The sequence below is a fragment of the Lupinus angustifolius genome, chromosome LG09 (assembly GCF_001865875.1).
Source record: "Lupinus angustifolius cultivar Tanjil chromosome LG09, LupAngTanjil_v1.0, whole genome shotgun sequence".
Lineage (NCBI taxonomy): Eukaryota > Viridiplantae > Streptophyta > Magnoliopsida > Fabales > Fabaceae > Lupinus > Lupinus angustifolius.
The window spans coordinates 1,638,337-1,664,299 of record NC_032017.1 but is presented as its reverse complement, the minus strand read 5'-3'; the positions used below and the strand labels follow the sequence as shown (position 1 = coordinate 1,664,299).

Below are 25,963 nucleotides of genomic sequence, written 5' to 3'. Positions count from 1 at the left end.
AACTAACAAAAACTACCAATAATCTCTAATCTGTGAAAAAGCATTTGATGTAGCTTTCGATGGACAAAAAGGTGAATTAGTATAAAAATCATTATGTATTCTCTTCTCCCTTATCTTTTTTATTTTATTTAGTTAATTTTCTACATATATTTTCCGCTGCATTTTAAGTGTCAATTTTACAGAAAAAGTGACAATTATTTTAAGTCAACTAATTCACCTCCTCTTAGTTGTAATCTCAGTCTTACATAACCAACCATCTCTTATTTTCCACCTCTAGTATTTTTAAAAGAATAGAACTAATAAGTTCTAAATTCACATAAATAGCTAATAGTCACAACACTCCTAAGCATGCGAAAAGTTTAAACTTTAAACCTTGAGTAATGGGACTTGCACATATATATCGTTTTGGGCAAACCTGTCGTGTATGTGGAATCATATGAATCAACAACAAAAATTAGTAAGATGAAATATTGTTTAATGAAATATGATTATGTGAGCGCTGTATGTTTGATAAAATCATTTTCACAAATCACAAGCAAAACATTGCTGATAGAAACCAGCAATTCAACTCATTTCAGAAATCAAACTCCACTTCACAACAAAAACTTCAAACAGTTATTCAATTGCAGTTGTAGGATCGCAACAAATGTATCACAGTCTAATTACATTGTAACATTGAATCACAATGATCCAGTTGTACTAACCCGAATACAATTATATTTGAGTTATATCAGACTGCACCAAATTCAAAAATATTCGTTGAACATAAGATAATTTAGACTGCAATTGTCACATTCCTCATCATAATGCCACACCTAACATTCTTAAAAAAAAATACCTTTTCCATGTGACAATTTCAATTCAAAACGAATCCAAACATTAACAAAACACAATGACATTAAACTATACTACTGAACTAAACAAGCAAAAAAAGAAGAACATTATGACTTAAACAATAGCAATCTTAGCACCAGCCTCTTCAAGCTGCTTCTTCGCATCTTCTGCCTCCTCCTTCGAAATTCCTTCTTTGAATTTCTTCGGCAATCCTTCAATCAAATCCTTCGCCTCCTTAAGCGCTAAGCTTGTCAACGCTCTCACCGCCTTAATCACCGCGATTCTCGCGTTACTCGGAACTTCCTCAATAACCACATCAAACTCCGTCTTCTCCTCCACAACAGGAGCGGCTTCGGCGGCGGCGGCTCCCGGTGCGGCGACAGCAACGGGTGCGAATGAGGCAGCGGAGACGCCGAGCTTTTCCTGGAGGTAGTCTACAAGGGTTTTAGCCTCCTCCAGAGTGAGGCTTGAGATGTCAGTGCCGAGCTTTTCAATTTTCTCAGGGGCGGAGACGGCGGCGATGGGGCGGAGGAAGGTGGCGCGGTGGGAGCGGTTGTTGGAGTTGGAGAAGGGAAATTGGAGGTAAAGTTTGGAGTGCGTAGGATAAGATGAGGGTGTAGGATAATAGGTGGAAAGAGAAGTGAAACGAGGTGTTAGGGTTGATAGAGTAGAAGCCATTTTGTGATGAAGAGAATAGTTGAGAGATGAGTTGAGTGAAGAAATGGAAGAAATGGAAGAAGATAGGATAAGGTGCTTTGGGTGTAATTTGGATAAGGAAAGTATGGCAGATATTTTATGCTCATTTTTTGCAACAAGGTTGCTTAAGTTATAAAACAACATTATTTTAAATGTAAAATGGTGAATCTAAGGAAAAACCACAACAAAATTAATGTATACAGAATTTTATATATTATTATTATATTATCTATTATTATTATTTATTTATTATTATTTTTTTAAATAAAAAATAATAATATAAATGAATAATAGATAATATATTGAATTCTCCAAATTTTTATAATAACACCTCATATATATTACCCTCACCAAGAAAAAAACACAGTATAAACCCACCCTTGTAACATGTAAGTGGGGAATCACCCATGAGAAAAAGTAAGGAATTTTGGGATACTCTATATATCCCAATGAGTGAAAAGTGCCTAAAATTATAGTTTATTAAATGAAATATTATTTAAATAATGTAAAATTAATATAGTGTATAATCGCATGGATATTTGCATTCATTTGGATTGGTTTTTTAGATATAAAGTTAATCAATATAATGATATAAATAATATAAGGTTTGGTTAAGTATTGTTGATTTACATTCAGAAATCCAAATTATTCTGATGCAAAAAATTATGTGCGGTTTCAGTTTATTTGGTTCGGATTTTAATAAAAGTATATTTAGTCCAAAATAATAAGTTTAATATGTTTTTAAAATGTCAAATTCTCGTAAAAATCAGTCTAATATAATCCAAAAAAAATTCATTTTTTTGAAATTAATTTCAGTTTCTCTTTTGAATTGTTCTGAATTTAAATATTTCGATATAATCATAAACGTAGAATTTCAAACATAAAATCACTCATACAGAAAGAATGAAAGGGGATTTGTTTGTGCACAATTAAAAAATGGTTTTCTAAATCTCATTCATAATGATCCAAGGTAAGTCCACTTTAGAACTATCAATTTCTCTAAAGATTTAATTTTAAGGATTTTTTTATAAATTACTTATCATTAATTTTAAAAATTAAATTTATCAATATTATTATCAAGTATTTTATCACCATAGAAGCTATTATAAGACATGCGACTAAAATTGATAAATTTGAAATTTTAGCTATGTAACATTTTAATGAATTCAAATGTCAATAAAATGAAAATTATAAAATCAATTTGCACATGTAAAGTCAAATAAACAACTAATTTTATATGTAATTGACAAATTTCCACTCTTATAATGGATATTAAATACAGATATTATTATAATATGATAGATCACAAATAGAAAATAAATAGAGAAAAATATTTAATGTGATTAAGTTTTTTGAAATTTAAACAGAGAAAAATGTAATTTTCATGGCAACTTAATTTTTTTCATTTTAGTTTCTTAACTTTTTTTGTTTCATTTCAAAAAAATATTTAATATATAATAGAGCAAATGCACATTAGTCATTTCATTAAAAAAATTGGCGACATCATATATAAGTGCCACATGTGTCTCTTCCAAGAGTAGTATCATGTTTATTAACCATGTATCACACTAATGAACATCGTATAACACTTATTTATGGAGGGACTAACTTAAAAATAATAATAATAAAAAAGGTTGAAGAGGACAAGAAATTATGAAGAACCAAAATGAGATAATCAATTAAATTAAGGAAAAATGTTTGTTATTTCCTATATATTAATTAATGTTTCAAATATAAAATTTTGAAAAACATTATTAGAGAATATTGGGATTTTTTTTGTTTTGCCTATATAATAATATTTAAATTAATATAATTGAAGAAATGTTTAAACCTTAAGCAATGATCAATAAATATTTGAAAGATTAAATTTAGTTTTTTTGCTAAAATTTAACGGAAAAACACTTTGCATTTTTTAATTTTCTTTTATTTTCAAAATTCATTTTTAAATTGTCAGAATTTTGTAACTCAAAATAAAAACATTATAAGAATGAAGAAAAAGAGACGAGAAAAGTTACATTTCACCTTTTGTTAGGTCTTGTAAGATGTTTTGAATGGGTAGAGTCTAGATTGAGTCAATCCTTGATAAAATCTCACATATCATGAGCATATTGCATAAAAGAGATTTTTCATATATAACATGATTAAAACTTATTTTAGCATGCATACATGATTTTGGGAACCTATAATCATGTCATTTTCAAAGTCATACATCATTCACGTTAATGGATTAACTACCACATTAAAATACATGTTTCAAAATGTAAACTTCTCAGACGTATGCACAAATTATATACATGTTCTAGAAATTATATTATGCCTAATATGCACATATAACATGTATGAATAATGCATGAACATACAATTAACTAGATGATATGTCTCATGGATATGATATGACAATTAAGATGGCTTGAGAGACTAACACCTAGATTCACCTAACCTATACCCACTTGTTACGGCACACATCCTAGACTACTTAGAACATTGACTCAAATTATATCCTAGTCTAGATATGACCAAATGAGCATAAGGCATGTTGATTGTTGAGTCATCTTCAAGCTTTAATAGAACTTTGTCTTCATCAAAACATAGGCAAAGAATTGCTAGTGTTATCCTTGACACTTTGCACTTTCAATCTCCCATTTTTTGATGATGACAAACACCACATCAAAATTCTTCAAATGTTGATGGATTAGCTTGATGATGAATTTGCAGAATGGTTGTTGAAGGTTGTTTTTCAAAGATACAAAGTGGACGCGCAACAATCATTATTGCGGAAGCTATTTAAAACAACCTGCAAAAAACTATTATACAAAATGCAAAAGACATGTAACACAACAAACAACATTTCTCCTCATTTTGACATTATCAAAACGATACAAGTATTCAATTCTAGTCAAAAGTCAGGAGAGTTATGATAGTTATAACAGATTGTAATTAATCAATTAATTTTGGGCAAGTAACTAATTAACCAGCTGTAAGAAGCTTGAACAAATGCACAATTTTCACATCATTTAATCAATTAACTAAAGGTCTTAATCGATTAAATTGACAACAAACAACAATATCACAATTTTAATGGCATGAAGGGTTATGATAATTCAAATTAAGCATGAAATGATTAAGCATTGGACATGTTTGAGCAGTTAGCAATAGGCACAATCATTCAATATAAACACATATCAACCATGATCAAGATCCATTTAAAACAAAGAAGACTACTATTTGCAACATAATTAGAGGTCAAGTATGAACAAGATAATTCGAAATCATTGCAACACAATGTCAATTTTTAAAGCAGTAATTCAGCAGAAGATATAGAGTTATTACAATCCAGAAATAAGAGCAACAATGCAACATAAAAGATAAATTCTCAAGAGGGAACAAGGATCAACAAAGTTCATTAGCTAGGAAGGATAAACTAAGACTCTAAGGGCTCCTAACTAAGGATGAGATGGAGGATTATGGTTGTCAGGAGTCTTCGAGCTACTACCACCCTTGATGAAGGCACTCAGCTTATTGAACTCAGTACACGATTTTCTAGTTTGTGAGTCAGCAGTGGTCTGAACATAGTTCCGCTAGGATTGGTAATGGTTGTCAATGTCGGCATTTTGATGCTCCTCAAAATTCTCCAAATCCGTATGATGAGTCCTTAAGAGACTGAAAGTGGAGATCCATCCTTTTTGTTGAGACGTTGTTCCATAGCATCCATGTAAGCTTGTCCAAAAGCAGGTTCCTGTGATGCATGTCCTGAAGACTCCCCGTGAGTTGTAGCAAATGACTCTTGGTTATCATCTTGATCATCTTCACCTGAGGGGTCAAGATTTACAGTGTTGAAGTCCTCTTGATATTGCCATGTGTTACCGTACTTGTAAATACCCATTTTATGAATCAGACTTTCACCAATCAAGTGATCCTTGTCTGAGCAGTCCAACACTATAGTATCTGAAACATCAATATGTATATAATCAATAACTCAGGAAATGAAGATACTATAAGGAAGCAACCTTGATTGAGAAGTGGAGACGCTATACATGACCTTCAGAATCTCGTCAGGCCAATTTATCATGATGTTCTCCTTCACATCAAACATGAACCTCAAGTCATTCACCGTAGGTTGTGCATGATTTGTGTTCCTCTGAATCAATATGTAGGCAATCAAGTAGTGTAGGAGCCTATTTTCCACAGACAGTGACCCAACTTTGGTCAATTCGCCTTGAACATATAATTGAGGTCTATGCAAACAGGACTTATACATTTCAACAGCATCAAACGAGTTGTTGTCTGCCTAACCACAACCACATAAACTAGTACCAGTACAAGATAAACCACCCACGTTCATAAAAATATCCTCATTAATTTCAAACAGTTTTCCAGCAATCATTGACCAATACTTCTCATCTTTGTATCTAAAGTTGGCATAGTACTCCCTAACTAGAGCAGGGTAAATGTTACCTTTCAATTCCAAGAAGGGGACAGCCCCAAACCATGCGAAAAATCGAAGTTCTGTTCCGCTAGCCAAGTCAAATTCACAAACCAAATATATGTAGGTTTTCTCCCCTGAAATTTCAGCAACCTGGTTTCTTGCATAATCAATGGATAGTATGGGTCCCTGCGGTCCTGCCTTGCTTGTTGAGGTGGCACGGTTTTTGGGGCACGCAGTGGATGTTGCGCGATTGTCTTGATTCTCTGAGCACGTCCTCTCTCCATTGCAATTAAAACTGAACCGTGATGAAGGTTTAGAATAAGGATTGAGGGAAACCTAGGGTAGGGTTTTCAAATGTGGGGAAAACGAATTTCTTGGAAATTAGGGATGAAGAAGCCGGTTTATGAAGTGGAAATGGAGTGCGGTGATTCAATTTGGGCTAGGGTAAAGCTTAGGGATGATGTTGGACTTGTTCCTTTGAGATTTGAGAGAAAATGAGATGAAAGGGGTTTTGAAAATTGCTCAGAAACGCTTATGTTTCTGATATACTGATGTCGTTAATCGATTAACAACATCCCTTAATCGATTAAATTGAGTTAAATATGTCAGGTTTAAAAATGTTGGCCCAGGTAATCGATTAACTGATTGACTTAATCGATTAAATGCATCAGATACAACGTTTTAGATGTTTTAAAAGCATGCATGGATTTCAAACTTAATTTTAAAATAATTTTAATCAATCACACATATTTAAGGTTTTTGAACACAGAATCATGGATTATACAAGGAATTATGAGCATTCAAAATGATTTTATACTAGAGCATACAAGGCAAAAAGGGTCAAGAAAGGCAATCACAAGTTATTAATCAAGATATTTTCATCAAGGATTCCAAGTTCGCTTCGAAGAACATAGAAGGTATCTCGTGAGAGGGGCTTGGTGAAAATATCTGTTAATTGCTTAGATGTTTCAACAAATTCTAATACACAATCACCTTTTTGAATATGATCACGCAAAAAATAATGTCTTATTTCAATATGCTTGGTTCTAGAATGCAAGACGGGATTCTTGGAAAGGTTAATGGCACTCGTGTTATCACACTTAACAGGGATCTTTTCTTATATGAGCCCAAAGTCCTTGAGTTGCTGCTTCATCCAAAGGATTTGAGCGTAACACACACCAGCGACAATGTATTCCGCTTTAGCGGTGGACAAAGCAACAAATGCTTGCTTTTTACTATGCCATGCAACTAGGGAGCTGTCTAATAAGTGACAAGTCCTACTAGTGCTTTTACGATCCAACTTACACCCAACGAAGTCAGAATCAGAGTAACCTACCAAGGATAAGGAGGCATCCCTAGGATACCATAATCCCATATAGTTCCCTTTAAATATCTCATGATACGTTTTACAGCAATATAATGTGATTCTTTTGGCAAAGCTTGAAATCTAGCACACATACAAACGCTAAACATAATATCGGGGCGGCTAGCAGTTAAATACAATAATGAGCCGATTATCCCATGATATTTGGTTACCTCAATCGATTTTCCCTTTTCATCTTTGTCCAGATAACATGCAGATATCATAGGTGTAGATGCATCTTTACACTGCTACATATCGAATTTCTTTAATAATTCTTTGCAATACTTTGACTCATGGATGAAGATGCCACTTTCCATTTGTTTAATTTGAAGCCCAAGGAAGAAAGTTAGCTCACCCATCATCGACATCTCAAACTCCCCATGCATCAACTCAGAAAATTCCTTACAAAGGATGTCATTAGTAGACCCGAAGATAATATCATCAACATATATTTGAACAAGTAAAACATGATTGTACGGATAAAGAGAGTGGTGTTGATCAAACCTCTTTCGAACCCTTTTAAAGTAGGAACGAACTCAATCTATCATACCAGGCTCTAGGAGCCCGTTTTAGGCCATAGAGGGCCTTCTTGAGTTTATACATATAGTTCAGGTATTTGAAGTTTTCAAACCCTGGTGGTTGGTCTACGTACACCTCCTCTTGAATATAGCCATTTAAAAATGCATTTTTAACATCCATTTGGAAAAGTTTAAAATTCATTATTGATGCAAAAGACAAAAGCATTCTAATGGCCTCAAGTCTGGCTATAGGAGCGTAGGTCTCATCATAATCGATTCGCTCCTCCTGGTTGTAGCCTTTGGCCACTAAGCAAGCCTTATTTCTGATTATTAAGCCAGACTCATCTAGCTTATTACGAAAGACCCATCTGGTGCCAATCACAGGATGATCTTTTGGTCTGGGGACCAAGTCCCACACATTATTTCGCTCAAATTGGTTTAACTCTTCTTGCATAGCTATACCCCAGTGTACATCTTCAATGACTTCATCGATGGTCTTTGACTCTATTTGAGATATGAATGCAACAAAATTACAGAAATTACGTAAAGAGCTACGGGTTACCACCCCCATAGATATATCCCTATCACCTTATCGAGTGGATGATCCTTTTTAGTTTTTCACACAATAGGCATATCCTGATGTTGTCTTCCACTGTTTACTCCGCATCTTGTTGGATTTCATTCATGTCCTTGGATTGCACTTCTTCAAGTGTAACTAATCATAGTTTGATAAATTATAAAAATTGTGGATCTCACTAAAAGGGAAGAAGCCTGAGTTAGTGGATTGAGACCCACAATTCCTATAATTTATTGATGTTTCCAAATATGATGTGTTAGAAATTGTTTATAATAAAGTTTTTCTCCGTATAGATAAAATAACTGATTTTATCCCCGTATAACATGTACATCTTGTACTCATTTAATAAATATACTTTTGCCCATATAGTTTGTTCTGTATTTTATTTACAAAGAACACAGTACAGGTAATATTCTTTATCAGAAAGTAACGGGTTTTGAATTACTTTTATTCTGATATTGTTGTCCTAATTATTTGGGGCATCCTTTCTTAAATGAACGTTGTGGCTGGAAGCTGTCCTGTTTTGACTTAAACTTTTGAACATAGAATATTTTCACGTGGTCACTTGATATAATATATCGAAAATTGATTGCAAATGCTTAATAAATAATAACCATTAAAATGGGTATAGGAAGTACATCAAATAACTTTATTGCACTAACACACATGTATATCAAATTATCTATGATTTTAATGGGCAAAAACACACCAAATGAATCTCGAAAAATCGATGAAAATGAGATTCTAAAATGAATAAAAGTAATAATTAAGGTTGAGAAGTGCACTTGGGCACACGAACAGGTTTTGGTTGTTTTGTTTTAAGGACAGGGTTGCTCTCAAAGAAATTGGTTGGCCTAAGCTCAAATCCACCATTGAGTGTAGGCATAATTGGAAAATCTTCCTGACAAGGAACATGATGAATCCCCACTGTGTGCCACAAAACTATGTCCTTATTCTCTATGCTCCTATTCCTGCATCATTACATATTTTACAATTAGACATATGAATTTCATAACTACTACCATTAAAATAATATTGTTTTTTATACATCCAACCCTGTCATTATGTTTTTTTAGATCAATAATTTACGATTGCATACCCACTTTTATCTTAAAAAATTTATGCATGTATTGCTACCCTAAAAAATAAAAATTCAAACCATTACTCAAAAATTGTAAATACGAGTTAAAATAGTCTCTACAATACAAAATATACTAAAAATGATCATTTTAACTCATATTCTTTTAGGGTAATTTTGAGTTTTTTAAATTTTTCAGAAAACAGAAGAAACAAAGTGTATATTTATTCGTAATTTAATACCTTAGACTCCAAACATTTAGAGTGTCATCTCCTCTTCCTTGATCAGAATACAATCCACCAGCCCATTTTTCAGATTTATTATATGGAGTAACAAACACATTATAATTGGTGAAGGCACCTCTGATCTGTGGATAATCATCACTCAACAAAAGTGGGTGTGCCACTGTGCCAGGGAATAAACGATACCCCAATTTGTTTCCAGGCTTTGTCTCTTTATTTGGATTTATCACAACTAGCTCAGATGGCTTCAAACCTAGTTTAATTCTAGCATCAGCTTCTGTCTTAGCAGTTTCATGCACAACAGTCCAGTAACTTTTCCTTGGTGAACTCTCATCTGTTATTTTAACTGTCTCTAAATTGGTCTTCACAAAGGAATTATCTTCACCATCTATGTCTAGGTCAAGATAATATGTTAGATAGTGATCATGATGTACACCAATGGTGTTTTCTGCTAACAATGTGCCAAAGGCATCTCCTTTTATCTGATCCACATGGGTGTATGGGGTTCCTTTAATACCTAAAATTCCTGATAGCCCAACCTGTCAAACAATCATGATAGGACTTAGGGTTAAATTTTCGAGTATTATAAAACATCCTTAAAATAATTAATTTGACTTCATTTAATAATTTTTGAATCATTTTTAATCTTTGATGGATCAAACTATAATAAATGAAAGTTTTGAGGGATCAAAATAGATATGTACTCCATTATTTATTAATGATTGATTTAAAAATGATATATATATCATTTTTCTTATAACGTAGAAAGATTTTGTAAGATGCATCAATTATTTAATTTTCTTTGTATCATAAAAGTGACATACCCCTAGTTTTATGGAACCACTTGGCTTAAACTCCCAATCTATGATATAGTCATAATTGCCCACTGTAGAGACAGTTCTGACCACTAGGCTGATATCTGGTCTAACCTCAGTTATCTGCCAAGAAACAATTATCAATTTAATTCGTATTAAATGTTGAAAAGTGAATACATAAAATGAAAATAATAAAAAGGGTAAAATTAATGGGTAACCTCTTCATCTGGGATTTCTGATTCTGTGTGACGCCACATAATATCACCAGCATACTTCTCAAAAACACAAATTGCATTAGCTATTTTCACTGGTTTACCATCTTCTCCAGCATAATGTGCATCAAAAAATGCAGCATTGGATGGACAATCAGCTGAAGGAACAAGTGACACAATGGATTGGCCAAACCCAAATTCGCCACTGTCAAGATAAGTCTTGAAGAACCAATCTGCAGTTGGGTCCATATATGGCACAAAGAACTCTGATATATAGCCTCTGTATAACACTCTACGATACCTTTGTTGTTCAATATCAAATATTGATGCTACTGAAATCATTGAGCCAGCTCGAACGTCATATCCCAAATGGAATTCCCAGTTTGCCCAACTGCTCGTAAATTCAATGATAATATTACAAAGGTTAATAACATTTTATCTTTGATTTTGTCCAACCATATCAAATATTACTCTATGGTTTCAAGTTTCTAATGTGTGGAAATGTTTTTAACTAACGTTTAAATTTCCATATTACATTTTTTTTCCATATCTCCTATCAGACTCAGACATGCGAGATATATAATATTATGGTTTGACAAAGGAAATTATTCCAAACTAGATTGTGATTTTATATTACAATCTCACATATTCATATCTTATATGTATTTATGATATTGATAATCAATAATCTCATATATTTCATTGATATATCATAAAGTGTCAAAATTATTTTTAAAATATAAATTAATTATAAATTTCTTATTTTTTGGATCCTCTCCGATATCCTTAAAATTGTTTTCATGATATTTCTGTATGTATCTACTGTACAAGAATATTTGAAGAAAAAATAGGAAACATAACACTCAATGATTATGTAGAATATAAACACATAACATTTAATCTATTAAGTAGTATTATAGAAAGTGAAGATTACAAAGAATATATATTGCATAGAGAAGAAATAAGAAACAAGATCAATATTATTCTTATTTACGGGCAATAAGCAGTTTTTTCTTATGGGAATATGATTTAGATCTTTATGCAATTTCAAAACAATATGGTTAATATATTTTATAAATTTTATATGCGTATTATATATAATATCTCTATACTATCATATCCTTGTTTTTTCATACCTTATAATCCAAAACGTACTCTACCTTCCAAAAGTTATTGTAGTCGGTTTGAACAAATATTATTTTTGGAGAACCCATGCATTGATCCAGACATCAAAAATCACATCCTTAAAAGCTTCAGATTCTCTTTAACCAGAACTAACTTTTCTTAGATTTTTAACTCTCAAAAGAAAGATAGTATACTTTGGTAAAGCTCTTATCAAGTACTACACACATGAAGCTATACAATTTGTTTATGTACTTAACTAGTGAAAACCCTTTTATTCTTATTAATTATCCTATTTATCTGTACCCTTTTACCCTTACTTCATGATTTCATCGCACTACACAAAATATGGTAGTTTACAATCATGAAATAAATAGTTTGGGTTTAAAAATCATAAATGGTTCATGCGTCTGTTGCTGATGCATCATGTAAAATATGCATCTTTTGCTTACCATTTCGGCTCGAATGGGTGCAATTTTAGGAGTTTAGCAAAGTCAAAGGTGAACGGAAATTTCCGTTGCAGAAACAATATCATCGAAGTGAGTGTGGCGTAGTGCAGCACAGTGGAGTAATGTAGGTAATGAAGCAAGGATAAAATAATAAAGAACATAAAATAATAAGGATAAAAAGGCGTTTTCAGAAGATTAGTAAAAACAATTCAGTGCAGCATGTGTTTATGTTAGGGATCACACTCATGGTTGTGGTTAGTGGTTACTATCAATATAGATTGTGGCTATTGCGTATGTATTATTATGTAATTAAAATATGATTTTAAATTTGATGTGGCGAAGGCATAATTATTCTGATGTGGTTGCATTGCAGCATGATACGACCATATTATTATGATTTAGTATCGCTTGATGCGGTCCGCAATATAAATCAGTGTACTTGAACACTAAACAAGTGGTGTACCAAAATACTAGACTCATATGATCTAAACTAACCTGATAGAGTGGCCATTGATCTTGAACCCAGGACCATTTGGTTGCACAAAGGCTGCTCCATTGAATGTAGGTCCGAATGGAGGCTTCTGCTTTGAAGCTCTGTACTCTGTCCCTTCAGCTTTTGGCACTGGAATCTTGAACCTGTCAGAATATTGAACCACCTTTCTCTCATCAAGATCAACAACCAATGTAATACCCTCAACAGGTCTCACATACAAATTAACAGACCCTTCAGTGTAGAAACACTGGATCTTCAGTGTTCGTTTGCTCTTTGCCTCCCCATACCACCCAACCGTGAAAGTTGAGCACACAACTTGTGATATATTAAGGCCTCTTTTGTTCACAGAATCAATGAAGGGTTTATAACTATGAGGAAGTTCAGCTGCAACATCTTGTTCATCAAACGTGAGCATGGGGAATCCATGTCCACTATGGACTTTACTAGAGACAATGAAGCGTTTGGACAAGTCAACAATGATCTCATGAGATTGTTTATTGAAACGAGCAATGACAAATACTCTACGACGTGGAAGCGTTGTGGATTTGTTATGGGTTTTTGAAGATGATAGCCATGAGAGGACAATGGATTTGTCTGGCTCGTCTAAGCCAATGTACTGAAAGGTTAGTTTAGGGGGTGAAGCTTTATATGATTTCAAGACTATGGTTCGGACAAGATTAAACTCTGATGGGGTTAGAGGGTCTAGTGGGTGTTCATAAGTGGATGCTATGGTGCACAAGGAGAAGAGAGTGGAGATGAGAAATAAAAGAGCTAGCTTCATATTGTTCATCAACTTCAATAATCAAACTAGCTAAGAATGAGGTGCCTTACAACTTGTAACACTAAACCCTTATATAATGGTACAAACAAAACATTACACTTCCTACTATAAGACCCACTAAATTTTTTAAGATAGATCAAAATGATAATGTTTTGATTCATGACACATCTATCTTTTCTATTAATGGAGAGACAAATGCTTCAAAAAATAAAAGAAAATGTAATTTCCAAGGATCCTGATTCTTATTGAGAAAGACAATTACGCGCATCAAAAGTGATTAGTTCTTTACACATAGGGTGAATAAATGATTATGCAAAAATAATAATAATAATCACATGTCCTAATAAAATCATGTTCTCATGTCTCTAGCCAATCAAATTCCAACAACTAATATAAAAATGTTAGTTTATATTTTTAATAATTTTTCTTTTTAATGAAATATTATTTTCTAATTAGATAGGACACTAAATAAAACATGTGATATTCTTTCACAAAAAAATGCTTAAATAATGGTACAATAGAGATTACATTTTCCAGTCTGTTTCATTTCCTTTCCTAGACCAATCAAATTTTAACAAGTAATATAAAAATATTAATTTTATTTGTAAATTTTATTTTATTTTTGTGTCAATATCTTATTATTCTGGAATAGAGAATGAAACATCTAGAAACATGTGATCTATGTTTATAATGATAACACTCCATTATGTCCATTATAATCAAATTAGCTAATTAAAAATGAGGTGCGTTACCAGCAGGTCCTGCACTACATTATGTCAATTAATTTTTGGGGTAACACTTGAGTAATTTGATTAAAAGTAATGGGAAAAGATGATGATTGTCTACCAAGAAATATATATTATGTTGCTCACCAACCACGTGTGTCTACATTTTATTTGTATAATAAAAAAGTTTAAGGTCAAGTAATCAAAGAATGGCCGCTCGGAATGAAGAATTAGAATTGTAGTTTTATATTATGAATCACGAGTATAATTTTATAAGTTGTTAGGTGGTAATATCGGAAAGAGTATAATATTTTTGCATTGTTAATATAAAGATTTATATATAGTTATTTACAATTTATTTGAACTAGTTTTTTTGAAAAGTCAATAATAGAATATATTTATAATGTAAAAAATTCATACATTATTAGTGCATACATTTTTTTTCTATCAGAAATTCACAAGTTAGGGAGTAAGAAGGCCAATATTGAACACATGTTTTTACTAGGAACTAGATGTGGACTATCATTGGCTTTATTAAACAGTGTCAAAAGTTTAACTTGTTTTAAGGTAATGCTAACTAATTTTGAGGGGGAAAAGTTAAGGTGCAAGATAGAATTTTGTATTTAAAATTCAGCAATGTTATAACTTTTGGTTATTCTTTGAATTTTTGATAAATTTTATAGTTAGGGCCTAGCTAGGGGTGCAAGATAGGATTTTGTATCTAAAAATCAAGAATGTTATAACGTTCGTCTTTAAATTTTAGATTTTGAAAGATGATAATATCTAAACAGTAATAGAAAAATGTAGATAATTTAATTTATTATATAAAGAAGTTGTTAATTCTAAATTATTCGAGTAATGTTATGGTTGCAAAATGGTAAATTAAAATGCATTATAAGAGATAAAAAATTATGATTTGCAATTCATTCTTTTTATTTTACGACCGATTGACTCATGTCTATGGAGACACTCAATAGCAAGACTTTTTCTTTTATCAACTTCTTAGTATATAGTTAATCATCTTTTTATAAAATGTGTTGTTGCTCACCTAAAGCAATTGTTGTATAGTGATGAGCATAATCAATCAAATAAAATGTATAGAATAAATAGAATAAAAGAAATAAGTGAATTTGGTATTGAGGTTCGGCCAATTGTGCCTACGTCCCTGAGAGCAATGAGAGGCTAACACAATACTATTAGTGAATAAAGGTTACAATTCCTAACACACCCATGAGCCAAAGTGTCCATGAAGTGTTTCTATTTGGTGCTATTTGGTACTTCTATCTGGTACACCTTATAACAAAGAACTTGAGTCCAATATATAACATTGATCTTCTACTCTATTTTAATAATACTAGACAATGTGAGACTAACACAATAACATATTTCAAGCATCCCAACAATCTCCACCTTGATTGAAATAGACGAATTTCTAAGGGAGTTGACATTAATGATTTAAATAAAAGAAGATAAGTGTAATTAAGTTAAACCTTTAAATGATATAAGTGCAGCTTACTATATATTCTATTATTAAATCGTGAAACTGAATGTAAAGTGATACAAGTGTAGCTTACTTCTTGTTCCTTAAGGGTCCGTTTGCAAGTTGGTTAATGGAGGGAAGGGAAAAGTTTCAAAGCCATGAAATACAATTGCGAGTTGGCTTTCAAACCCTCACTTTCCTTTTGTATCCATCTAAAACTAACTCGCAAACAGATCCTAACTGTTCTAACAGATTCTATAATGAAATGATTCAAAATAAATGTAAGGGACACATCAAACAACCATTATATATGTATGTATCACCTGTTCACAGCCTTATTACCCAACAAGGTAGCAGATTGTGCAAGTTTACATATCTTCTCGAAATTATTCTGTGCAATCGCTTCTTTGTCAAATATGGCATCAGATAAAACAACTGAAGATGCTCCTCTTAAAATATATTCCTCCATAGAGTCTACAAGAAATTAAAGATGGAGTCATTCACATTGGAATTTTATGCCAAAAGGCATTAATTAAATCGACCAACTAAAATGCATGCTTCTGTCTGTTCTACATATATGTGTATGTGTGATTACTAGTGTTATTAAACTTAGACCAGTTATTGACTTGGTCAGGATCTATGGGAAGAAAAAGGAGGTTCAGTATTATCTATGGGGCTTTCATGCAGATTTTAAAAGAGGAAGAAAAAGGAGTTGTGATTCAGTGTAATCCTCAACGGCTACAAATGGACAATTAGGTTCAAGTACCTGATGAGATTTGTGCACTGCTGGTAAATTTTGAAGTGCTATTTTAGGATCTAACACCCAATAGGAAGCATGATCATGCTATTCACCTTAAAGAGGGACTTGAAATTCCACATCTAAGACCATAATAATATCACCACTGTCATAAAACAGAGATGGAAACATTGGTTTCTAAAATGTTGATTGCAAGAATAATAAGGCCAAACATCAATCATTTCTCAAGCCCTATAATTTTGGTCAAAAAGAAAGATGGGGGTGGAAATTTTGTGTTGATTATTGGGCATTAAGTAAAATTGTAGTCCCTAATATGTTTCCTATTCCTATTATAGAGGAATTGTTGGATGAGCTTGGCGATGTTACTATTTTCAGTAAGTTAGGCCTCAAATCTGGATATCATCAAATACGTATGAGAGAGGAAGATATAAAGAAGACTGCCTTTCGGACTCAGGAAGGGCATTGTGAATTTTTTAATGATGCATTTTGGTCTCATAAATGCCCCTTCAACTTTCCACGCTCTCATGAATGAGGTATTAAAGCCCTTTCTCCGAAAATTTGTACTTGTATTTTTAATGATATCTTGGTACTTATCCAGATTTATCAAAGCATTTGATTCGACACAAGTTCTTGAGGTATTAAAATAAAATTATTAAAGGTTAACAAAAAGGATGTGCAGTTTTGGTCAGGTTCGGTTAGAATATTTGGATCATACTGTGTCAGGGAGGAAATTAAGTTGTGATGCAAAGAAGATAGAAACTATGCGTTTGTGGTCAGTACCTAAGGATATCAAGGGCCTTTGGAGATTTCTTGGTATCATTGTAGATTTGCCTGAGACAATGGTAAATTGGCTAAAACTCTGGCTAATCTGGTGAAAAAAGATAGTTTTCACTGGGATCAAGCTACTGAAGCGGCTTTTCGGGCTCTTAAAATTGCAATGGCGGCTTTGCCTTCCTTGGGGATACCTGATTTTTCCAAGGAGTTTTTGGTGGAAATTGATGTTTCAAGCAAAGGTTTGGGTGTTGTTTTAATGCAAGAACATCCTTAGCATTTTGGAGCCAAAGATTTTCAGCAAGAAGAGCTCAATTGAAGTTAGTATATGAATGAGAATTGATGCTCGTGGCGTAAGCTATACAGAAGTGATGTCATTACTTGCTAGGCAGACTCTTCATCATTCGCACTGACCAAAAGAATCGAAAATTTATCAAAATATGCTCATTTTTTACTTCATGGCATCCATTTTCAACTCATGATTTAGTAGTTGTCTTTGTTAAGGAAGTAGTTTGTCTACATGGGTTTCCTTCTACGATTGTTTCGAATAGAGATTAATTATTTTTTAGCAGTTTTTGAAAGGAGCTTTTTCATTGGCAGGAACTAAGCTTAACTTTAGCATGGCGTGTCATCCTCAAATGGATGGACAAACGGAAGTTGAGACCTATTTGAGGTGTATAATAGGAAATAAGCCTAAACAATGGCCTGAATGGTTGGCTTGGGCAGAATATTGGTATAACACCAACTATAACACTCCAGCTGAAAACAACCGCTTTTCAGATTTTGTACGGTATTGAACCTACTTTGCTCATCAAGGCTTTACTATATCCTATAAGGTAGACACTGTGAATCAGCTTAACATACACAGAGATCAAATGTTGTTGGAGTTAAAAGAGAATCTACGTAAGGCAGAGGACCTTATTTGTTCTCATGCCAACAAGCACAGAAGGTGTGTGGAATTTAACATCGGGGATTGGGTGTACTTGAAGCTCCAACCCTACATATTTATATATTTGGTCGAGACCGAATGAGAAGTTGGCTCCTTGTTTTTATGGACCATTTCAGATTCTCAGTAAAGATCGGGTTGTAGCTTATAAATTGGACTTCCCTACTTGCTCTAAATTCATCATGTTTTCCAGGTCTCTTGCTTGAAGATGGCACTTAAACCTGATCAGTTTTCTCATACCTTGCCAAAACATGACACCAGAACTTAAAATCACTCTATTTATAACACAGTATGAGAAACTGCAAAATTACCTATTGTTATTCCCTGAGAAGCAACCAAACAGATATGAGGAAAGGGCTTCTTGAGTGTTGATATGTACTGTGAACCTCCAAGTGCAGAAACTGGATAAACCTATCCCACAAGGTATAAGTCAAGTATAAGAAATTATTTTAAAATATATGATGCTTATAGTACTTGGGTATCAATGGAAGAATAGAAAAGGATAATCGAGCAACAATATTTATTATTCTTTTCATGAAGTGCATCAAGTGAAGAATGAAAACAGTAACAAAAAAAGTCTAGAGTTCATGCCGATGTAAATCTTCAGCTATCAAGTTAAAATATGAATAGCTCAAGTCATTTGATGTTGTTACTAATATTGGGTAGATACTTTAGAAACCAATAATCAGAAATGTATAACCCGTACTATTGAAAATAAGAATGTTACACCAAAGTAGGTAATCTCTCCTCACATAGCATCAGCTCCACAGAGAACACTCTCTACCCAAGCCTAATCTGAAAAGAAACAGTAGAAAATGACAAAGGTATCTTTCCACTCATCCCCTCTCTCTATAACTAACTCTTTAGGAAACTCCCATGCAGAAAAGAAATAATAATATCGTAACAGAAAAGCCACGAGTCCCCTGATTAAGAAGTTGGGCTGTATCAAAAATCATGTAAAGAAATGGTTCCTCCAAAATAAAGTTCCCCCAGAGGCCCAATTTACTAGCAATAGAAAATACTCACATATAAACAAACATTCAGATCCTTTTTCCCCACACCAAATGATTACTCATAGAAAACGAATGCACGTGCACGAGGCTCCCACCTAATGGATTCTGAGGAGGGTAGATGTTAGGGATGAACCCTAGCAGAATTTTGATTTGGGAATCTTTGTATATCAATTAAAAGAAGAAAAGACATAACATCAGAATTTTCATAGCATTCTTAGTGATAGTCTCACACCTTAAGTAGCTAAATATACAAAAGCATAATGGACCAAAAGGCTAAAGCCCAACTGATTACATATCCAAGACTGAAATTAAAAACATACTATTATTTATTTATTTTCTTTTCCATATATAATCCTGGAACTTCTTCGGTGGTTGATTCACTCACTTGGGCATGTGGTATCCAGACGGCTCATCAGTAGATGTATGCAATCTTACGATTACTCATATTCCAGAAAAATCTTTTACTGGTTCAATGCTACCTGTTCTCTCACCTCACTCATCCCCCTTTCCCCTTCCCTAGTCATTGAATTATTGTTAAATTTAGAATTATCAATCCAAATAAGAAACTTAAGAGACGGTCGGAGAAAGGAAGAAAGTAAATGCTTGCAGGCTAGTATTTATATGTATGCAAATTAGGAGTTACTTTTCAGACCGAAGAAGATATAGAAAATGGAATTTTGAATAAAAGAAAAAATGCCTAGCCAGAAAAATCAGAAATGTCCACTCATCTATAAAACAAGTGATGTGTATCTATCAAAAGTCTGTATGTTTTCTGTATTTCAATATTTTTCAACACAGTAGATAAGACAACAGGGAAAAGTCTACCTTGACTATTTTAGCACCTGCTTCATACGCAGACAGCATCTGCATTGCATACAACAATGGTTAAGGAAAGGTCAAATGAATTCTAGAAAAATGGAAAGCCTAGAACACTAATAATGCAGTGATGAATCATAAATAGATATGTAAAAGACTCGAATTTAAAAGTTGACTCTTACTTCAGTTGGAGTCATTGCGCCAGGAATATATAAAATTTCATCACTCTGAACGTAATCCATGATGTCCTGATAACCGATAAAAAAAGGTTATACAGAAAAACGGAAAGACATCCTAGTATGTTAACAAATAATTAACTTCCCTATGAACTTTGACAGAATGGTCTGTTTCATAGCTCCCAAGCCAAGTACAACAATGATATCGAGGACAAAAGGAAAGCGAAATAATACAGGAAAACATTCTGCGCTAGCACTAGCATGTATTAGGTGACATCTTAGTATCGATAAACAAAATTTCAGACCTTAATAATTGCAGGACTCATCATAAATTTGGCTCCAGCATTAAATGCTCTTTTTGCATCCCCAATCCCAAGAACAGTCCCAACCTGAGGGCAGATATCTGTTCGGTTCAGATAACCTTTCAAAAGAAATATAACCTCTTGCAATAATGTAAATGATGAAGTCTTCATCATGTTCAAACAAATCATAAACAATTTGCAATAGGATTCCTTTACAAGAATCTAATACCAAATCACTAAAGAAAAATTGTCATCTAATAAATTCTTTGTTTTCAATTCCAAGAGACCTCAATTTTGGGACAGCATTTTAGACAAGATTGAATAAATTGTAAACTATGTTGAACATTGCATTCAGTTGATGATGTGATTGACATATTAATGTACCTATCCACAAGCATAGCACACCCAGCACTACTTATTTCAAATGCTTAACTTTTTAATTTTTTGTCAAGAATTCCACAATATATTGTAACCTTGTTAATGGATGAAATTAAAGTATACCCCTAGAGCAATTGTAGGATGCTCCTTTGCAAGCTGCTGTAGAACCTATGAAGACCATAATTAAAGAAGGTGAATTCTACAGTTCAGTACAAGTGGATTGAGGAATCAGAAATGCTTAGGAAAACAACCTCAAACACCCCTGGTGTGGATACCACAATCTCCAACTACATGTAAGGAGGAAAAAGACAATGAGAAACATGCCATTAATATATATATAGGTGAGTGCATTATATTCAAATGCAGAACAAGAAGAACCGTTTTGTTACACCTTATAAAGAATCCCAACAGTACAACAGACCCATAAACAAAAACATTACGTAACCATCTCACCATGGTGTAATTTGTAGTTTCCTATTTTGTCCTCATTATCTTCTATTTTTTACCAAAAAACCATATAACCCATTGTCTCTCTCTACCCAATGCATGTTCCATGTTATTTGCTTAACTGTTTCTTCTTTCCTACATTGTAACTATCAGTTTTTTCTTTCTCATAAACACTAGTATTGGCAATTAGGGCCGCCTTGCCCGTGTCCACGCAATGCACACATAAATTAGGGCGGGCATGAGCATGCATGTTTTTAAATAGGGCAGGAAATATCGTGTTCTGCTCGCTCTAAACATGGGCAGGGCAGGCAAGCTTGTAGGCCGCCCTAAATAAAATTACAGAATATATATGCAAATATATAAATGTATATACACTAGTAAAATGTAAATAGGAAATGAATCATAAGATATTACTATACTATCAGATTTTTTCTAAGAAAAATAAAAGAACCTCAAAATCAAACTCACAACTGAAATGCCACCTGCTATTGCAGCATTTGCAGCTTCAAAGGCCAATTCTGCACTATAAGGGAAAAATATAAGATCAGACAGCATAACCAATGCAAAAGATAATATTGACTATGGTTGTGACTTGTCAGAATTATCCATCTAATATCACACTCAAAATTGAACTCAGCCTTTAGAGAACATAAGAAATGGAGAAAAGTTGTCCCAATTCAGTAATATTGGAGTTCACCGCAACCCCATCACACTGCAATTGTGGTGTGACACGAATAACAATGATGCAACGGACCAAACTCATTGAACTGCATTTGGGCCGTATGAGACCGTGATGCAACCTCATTGGGCTGCATACCGCATCGATATCAAAAAAACGAAAGGTAGACCTGTTGGCTCTGAGGCATGCTATGACACCAGAATTGTTAATCTGGAAGATGGTTTGGTCCTTAGGGGATGCTGAAAGATGAGAGTGAGTCAGGGATGCTGAAAGATGAGACTGACGTAAGGAAGGAAGAGGAGAAGGCCATTGGCACAGGCTTAAGGTTACAGTTGCCGTCACCATTCTACACCGCTTCTGCTTTTCAGAGAGAATAATTGGAAGATATTAGGCAAGGATAAAGTTTTTATTTTAATTATTAAACAAATCACATACTTTATAATTTTTTACAATCATAATTTATTTTGTCATTTTTAATTTAATTTTCTAAGTATCTTATAATTTTATTGAATAAAAATAAAATGAGAAACTCAAGTCTGACAAAAATTATGTAAAAACAAGTTTTCTTTACCTAATTTTATTCAAACTAGAATCTTAATTCACGAGAGTAGTCTTAAGATTCTCAGGGGTTTCTTGAATTCACATTGGGTTGTTACGAAGTGATTGGATAAAAAGGTCCAACTAAATGATTTGATTGATAACCGTATCGCGAGAGTATGTGTGACTTCAATTGAGTACACGTGTCGGAACTCAAGAGAGAATGACACATATTAAAGAGCAATTCACCCTCACAACTTAAAGTTCATAAAAATGAATAAAACAAGGATTTGCGAGTGTAAAGGCGGTAACCCTTATTATGAGAACTCTCCCTAAATTATATTTCAATCTTTTTTTAATACTTTCATAATTATTCTTGTTAATTTCTCAACCGTTCTAAATTCAATTTCATTTCCTTATTTGAGTTAAGTATAAATTAATTGTTATAACTAAAGGAATTTTCCAGTCCTCATGGTATCAATATTTTATTACTTGACGATAGAATCGTGCACTTGTGATTTGTCATTTCACGTATAAGCTAACAAATGAGAAAGATAAGTACAAATAAGTTGAAAACATTATTTTTCCCTCTCAAAACGACGTTATTTTGGTACATTTTGCAAAAACAAAATTGATAACTTAACTGGCTCAATCCACTCAATGATTGATTTAAACCTTAAATCGGTCAAGTGGGATAGGTTCTACTAGTTTTGACGCATATCTCGTCCGATGAGTAGCTCGATCACATGTGGTGTCTAATTCTTGGTCAAGTAGGTCAAACTAACTAGCCTGAGCCGGCTTTTACAACCCTAGTTATGTCTAGTTTTATTAAACTAAGATCGACCATTGACTCAGTTAGAGTAATTGAATCATTAATTGATTAATTGACATTAAAAAAATCAAAATAATATCTATCAATATTTAATTAAACACAAATACCTAAAGTTGTATTTTATACTCCAAATTTAACAATATTACGTCACAAAAAACTTGAATATATCATCAAATAACATAGGTCCTGCACTTTAATCACAACAAAAGCACACAAACAATCTTAGAACTTAATTAAACAATTAGGTTTTGTTACAATACCAACTAATAAATAAAAACTATAAATAAATTTAAAGCATCATTCTTGATTCAACATGATGTCATTTTGATGTTTTTGCAAAACAAAAATTTATGACTCAAGTGGTCCAATTGATCAAGTTATAGGTTTAAACCTTAAAATGATTGTGTTGAACCGGTTCTAATGCATATGTTATCTAATGAGTGGCTCAAATCAGTAATATGTTGTTCCATCAATCTAATTGCTATGAGACAATTTTTACAATTTTAGTTATGTCCCCCTTCCTTTAGGGGTCATAATGTTGAAATAATTGGAGATGACAATAAATGCAACATAAACTATCTACAACTACTTAAAGAAAGGTTATATACAACTATTAAAAGTATATCTCGGCTAATGTACAAATTGATAAAGTGGTTTTTCTGTAAGATTATTGTTTAATCATTTTAAAATATTATATTTGAATTGAATTCTCATATTTATCATTTTTGTAAATAGAATTTGAAACATCATTAAATACTATTTTTAATTTAGATTTAAATTTTAATTATAACTTTTGTTTTATTAATTGTTACACTTTAATGGGAATGAATAATGAACTAATGGAAGGATTAAGAAGTTGTATGTATTCTTTTTAGCTTTACAGTGTATAATAGACGTCATAAATGGACAATGGAGATTTAGATATGATTATATCAAGTAACTAAATATGTGAACAACAATCAAGGGTGCTTGAAAGTGACGTGATGCACTATTGTGGTCTCATCCTTGACAAATCGAGAGAAAAATGATATTTATTTCCCTTCCAAATCGAGAGATTACATAACTCAATTCTCAATTGAAAATTGATTATTTGGTTTCTTTGATTTTGATGAAGAAATTAGTGTTTTTAATTGAATGAGATCAATAGCAAAGAGAGCACTTTAGCCTTGAATCGACTTCCCATTTCAAGAGCAAAAAGGAACATATAACGATTGGACAATTAAAATTTCATCAATTTCACTAATTATGTGATTAAAAGCATTTAAAATATATTTGTTAAATGAATTCAATATCATAAAAAACGCATTTGTAATGAACCAACTTAATGTTCGAGAAAAGAAATTAAGATACAATATAAGTCGTGATCATACTATCAAAATTTCTTTACCTTTATTGATTAAAAGAATTTAATTTTTTTAATTAACTACTTATTAGTTTAATTATTAATTATGATTATTTAAATATTTTAATTATATAAAAATAAATTTCAGAATAATAAATGTTTAATAAATAAAAAAGGCATAAAGTAACTAAATAAACAAAAAGTGGAGATGATTATGCCACATGTGACAAATGGATTGGGTCATATAGAAACTTTACATTTTAATTTTCATTAAGTGAGCCCATTAGCCCACAAGGTTAATGATTATTGGGCCATATATAATAATAAACAAAAAAAATTAGAACAAAGATTCTCTCTATAGAAAAACAAATACTTACATTTAACTGTATTTTTTAATATAAAAAATATTATTCTATTATATATAAAAGTATAAAAATATCTTAATATATTATATTTTCTATTATTTTTGTAGTATTTATCTGTTTATAAATAGAGAGTATCTTACTCAAAAAATTGAGTCAAGCCAACTTATAGATAAGAAATTAATCCTATTAAAATATATGATTATCCATTTCAATAAATATTATTTAGATATATCGTGTAATGCACATTTTAAAACATGCTGATTTTCGCTAATTTAAAACGTGGCTTTAGGAATGGCAACGAGGCGGGTCGGGGTCGGGTTTGCACATACCCAAACCCGAAATTCAAAACCCGAACCCGAACTCAACAGGGTTGAAATTAAAAATACCATCCCCGAACCCGAACCCAAACTCAAAGGGATTGAAATTAAAAATACCATCTCGAACCCGGAAAAAAAAACCCGAAAATGATAAAGTATTAAGGAAAATATGATATTATTTTCGTGTAATTTTACTCTAACATTTATATTTTCTCTTGTATTATTTTATTTCTTTTCTTTTATGTTTGAAGATCCAATAATATATAAAGTAACATTAGAAATTAAAAACAATTGACAAATGATAGAAATTTCAATTTTAAATTGAATTACCTTACTTCGGGGCGGGTTAGGGTCTTTGCTATACTAAACCCGAACCCGAAATTTAAACCCGGGTAAAACCCGAATCCAATTACATCGGATTTTCCCCATTAAATTCGGATTCGGTTCGGGCGGGTACCCACGGTTCGGTTTTTA

At 32.6% G+C, this 25,963-nt stretch overlaps 3 protein-coding genes across 4 annotated transcripts; all 3 read right to left on the bottom strand.

The window, feature by feature from the left end:
* LOC109357423 (50S ribosomal protein L12, chloroplastic-like) lies at positions 804-1,584 on the bottom strand. The gene has a single exon (XM_019601381.1). It carries the CDS (start codon positions 1,510-1,512, stop codon positions 949-951), a length of 564 nt encoding a protein of 187 aa, XP_019456926.1. The 5' UTR covers positions 1,513-1,584; the 3' UTR covers positions 804-948.
* Positions 9,155-13,641, bottom strand: LOC109355914 (primary amine oxidase-like). The gene is made up of 5 exons (XM_019599195.1): positions 12,828-13,641; positions 10,768-11,152; positions 10,559-10,672; positions 9,735-10,273; positions 9,155-9,385 (listed from the first exon to the last, which is right to left on the bottom strand). Exons 1-5 carry the CDS (start codon positions 13,613-13,615, stop codon positions 9,181-9,183), a joined length of 2,031 nt encoding a protein of 676 aa, XP_019454740.1. The 5' UTR covers positions 13,616-13,641; the 3' UTR covers positions 9,155-9,180.
* Positions 15,802-22,441, bottom strand: LOC109355990 (KHG/KDPG aldolase-like). 2 transcript variants are annotated; one of them, XR_002108697.1, is made up of 10 exons: positions 22,266-22,441; positions 21,886-21,940; positions 21,222-21,257; positions 21,094-21,138; positions 20,596-20,679; positions 20,297-20,362; positions 20,124-20,162; positions 18,597-18,696; positions 16,052-16,285; positions 15,802-15,919 (listed from the first exon to the last, which is right to left on the bottom strand). XR_002108697.1 is itself a non-coding variant. In XM_019599302.1 (9 exons), the coding sequence occupies exons 1-9, from the start codon at positions 22,439-22,441 to the stop codon at positions 16,131-16,133; spliced, it is 756 nt and encodes a 251-aa protein (XP_019454847.1). In that variant the 3' UTR covers positions 16,049-16,130. The 2 variants fall into 2 exon arrangements, 1 of the variants encoding a protein (XP_019454847.1); XM_019599302.1 differs by lacking the exon at positions 15,802-15,919 and having other exon boundaries at positions 16,049-16,285.

What these genes read in the sequence shown, in the direction of transcription:
- LOC109357423 (XM_019601381.1), bottom strand. Translation starts at nt 1,512, where the DNA reads ATGGCTTCTACTCTATCAACCCTAACACCTCGTTTCACTTCTCTTTCC.
- LOC109355914 (XM_019599195.1), bottom strand. Translation starts at nt 13,615, where the DNA reads ATGAACAATATGAAGCTAGCTCTTTTATTTCTCATCTCCACTCTCTTC. An exon ending in ATCAATGGCCACTCTATCAG is followed by an intron (nt 11,153 to 12,827) that starts GTTAGTTTAGAT and finishes ATTTACGAGCAG; the next exon opens with TTGGGCAAACTGGGAATTCC. An exon ending in CAGAAATCCCAGATGAAGAG is followed by an intron (nt 10,673 to 10,767) that starts GTTACCCATTAA and finishes GTTTCTTGGCAG; the next exon opens with ATAACTGAGGTTAGACCAGA.
- LOC109355990 (XM_019599302.1), bottom strand. Translation starts at nt 22,441, where the DNA reads ATGGTGACGGCAACTGTAACCTTAAGCCTGTGCCAATGGCCTTCTCCT. An exon ending in ATCCTACAATTGCTCTAGGG is followed by an intron (nt 20,680 to 21,093) that starts GTATACTTTAAT and finishes ATCTGCCCTCAG; the next exon opens with GTTGGGACTGTTCTTGGGAT. An exon ending in TGAGTCCTGCAATTATTAAG is followed by an intron (nt 20,363 to 20,595) that starts GTCTGAAATTTT and finishes ATCGGTTATCAG; the next exon opens with GACATCATGGATTACGTTCA.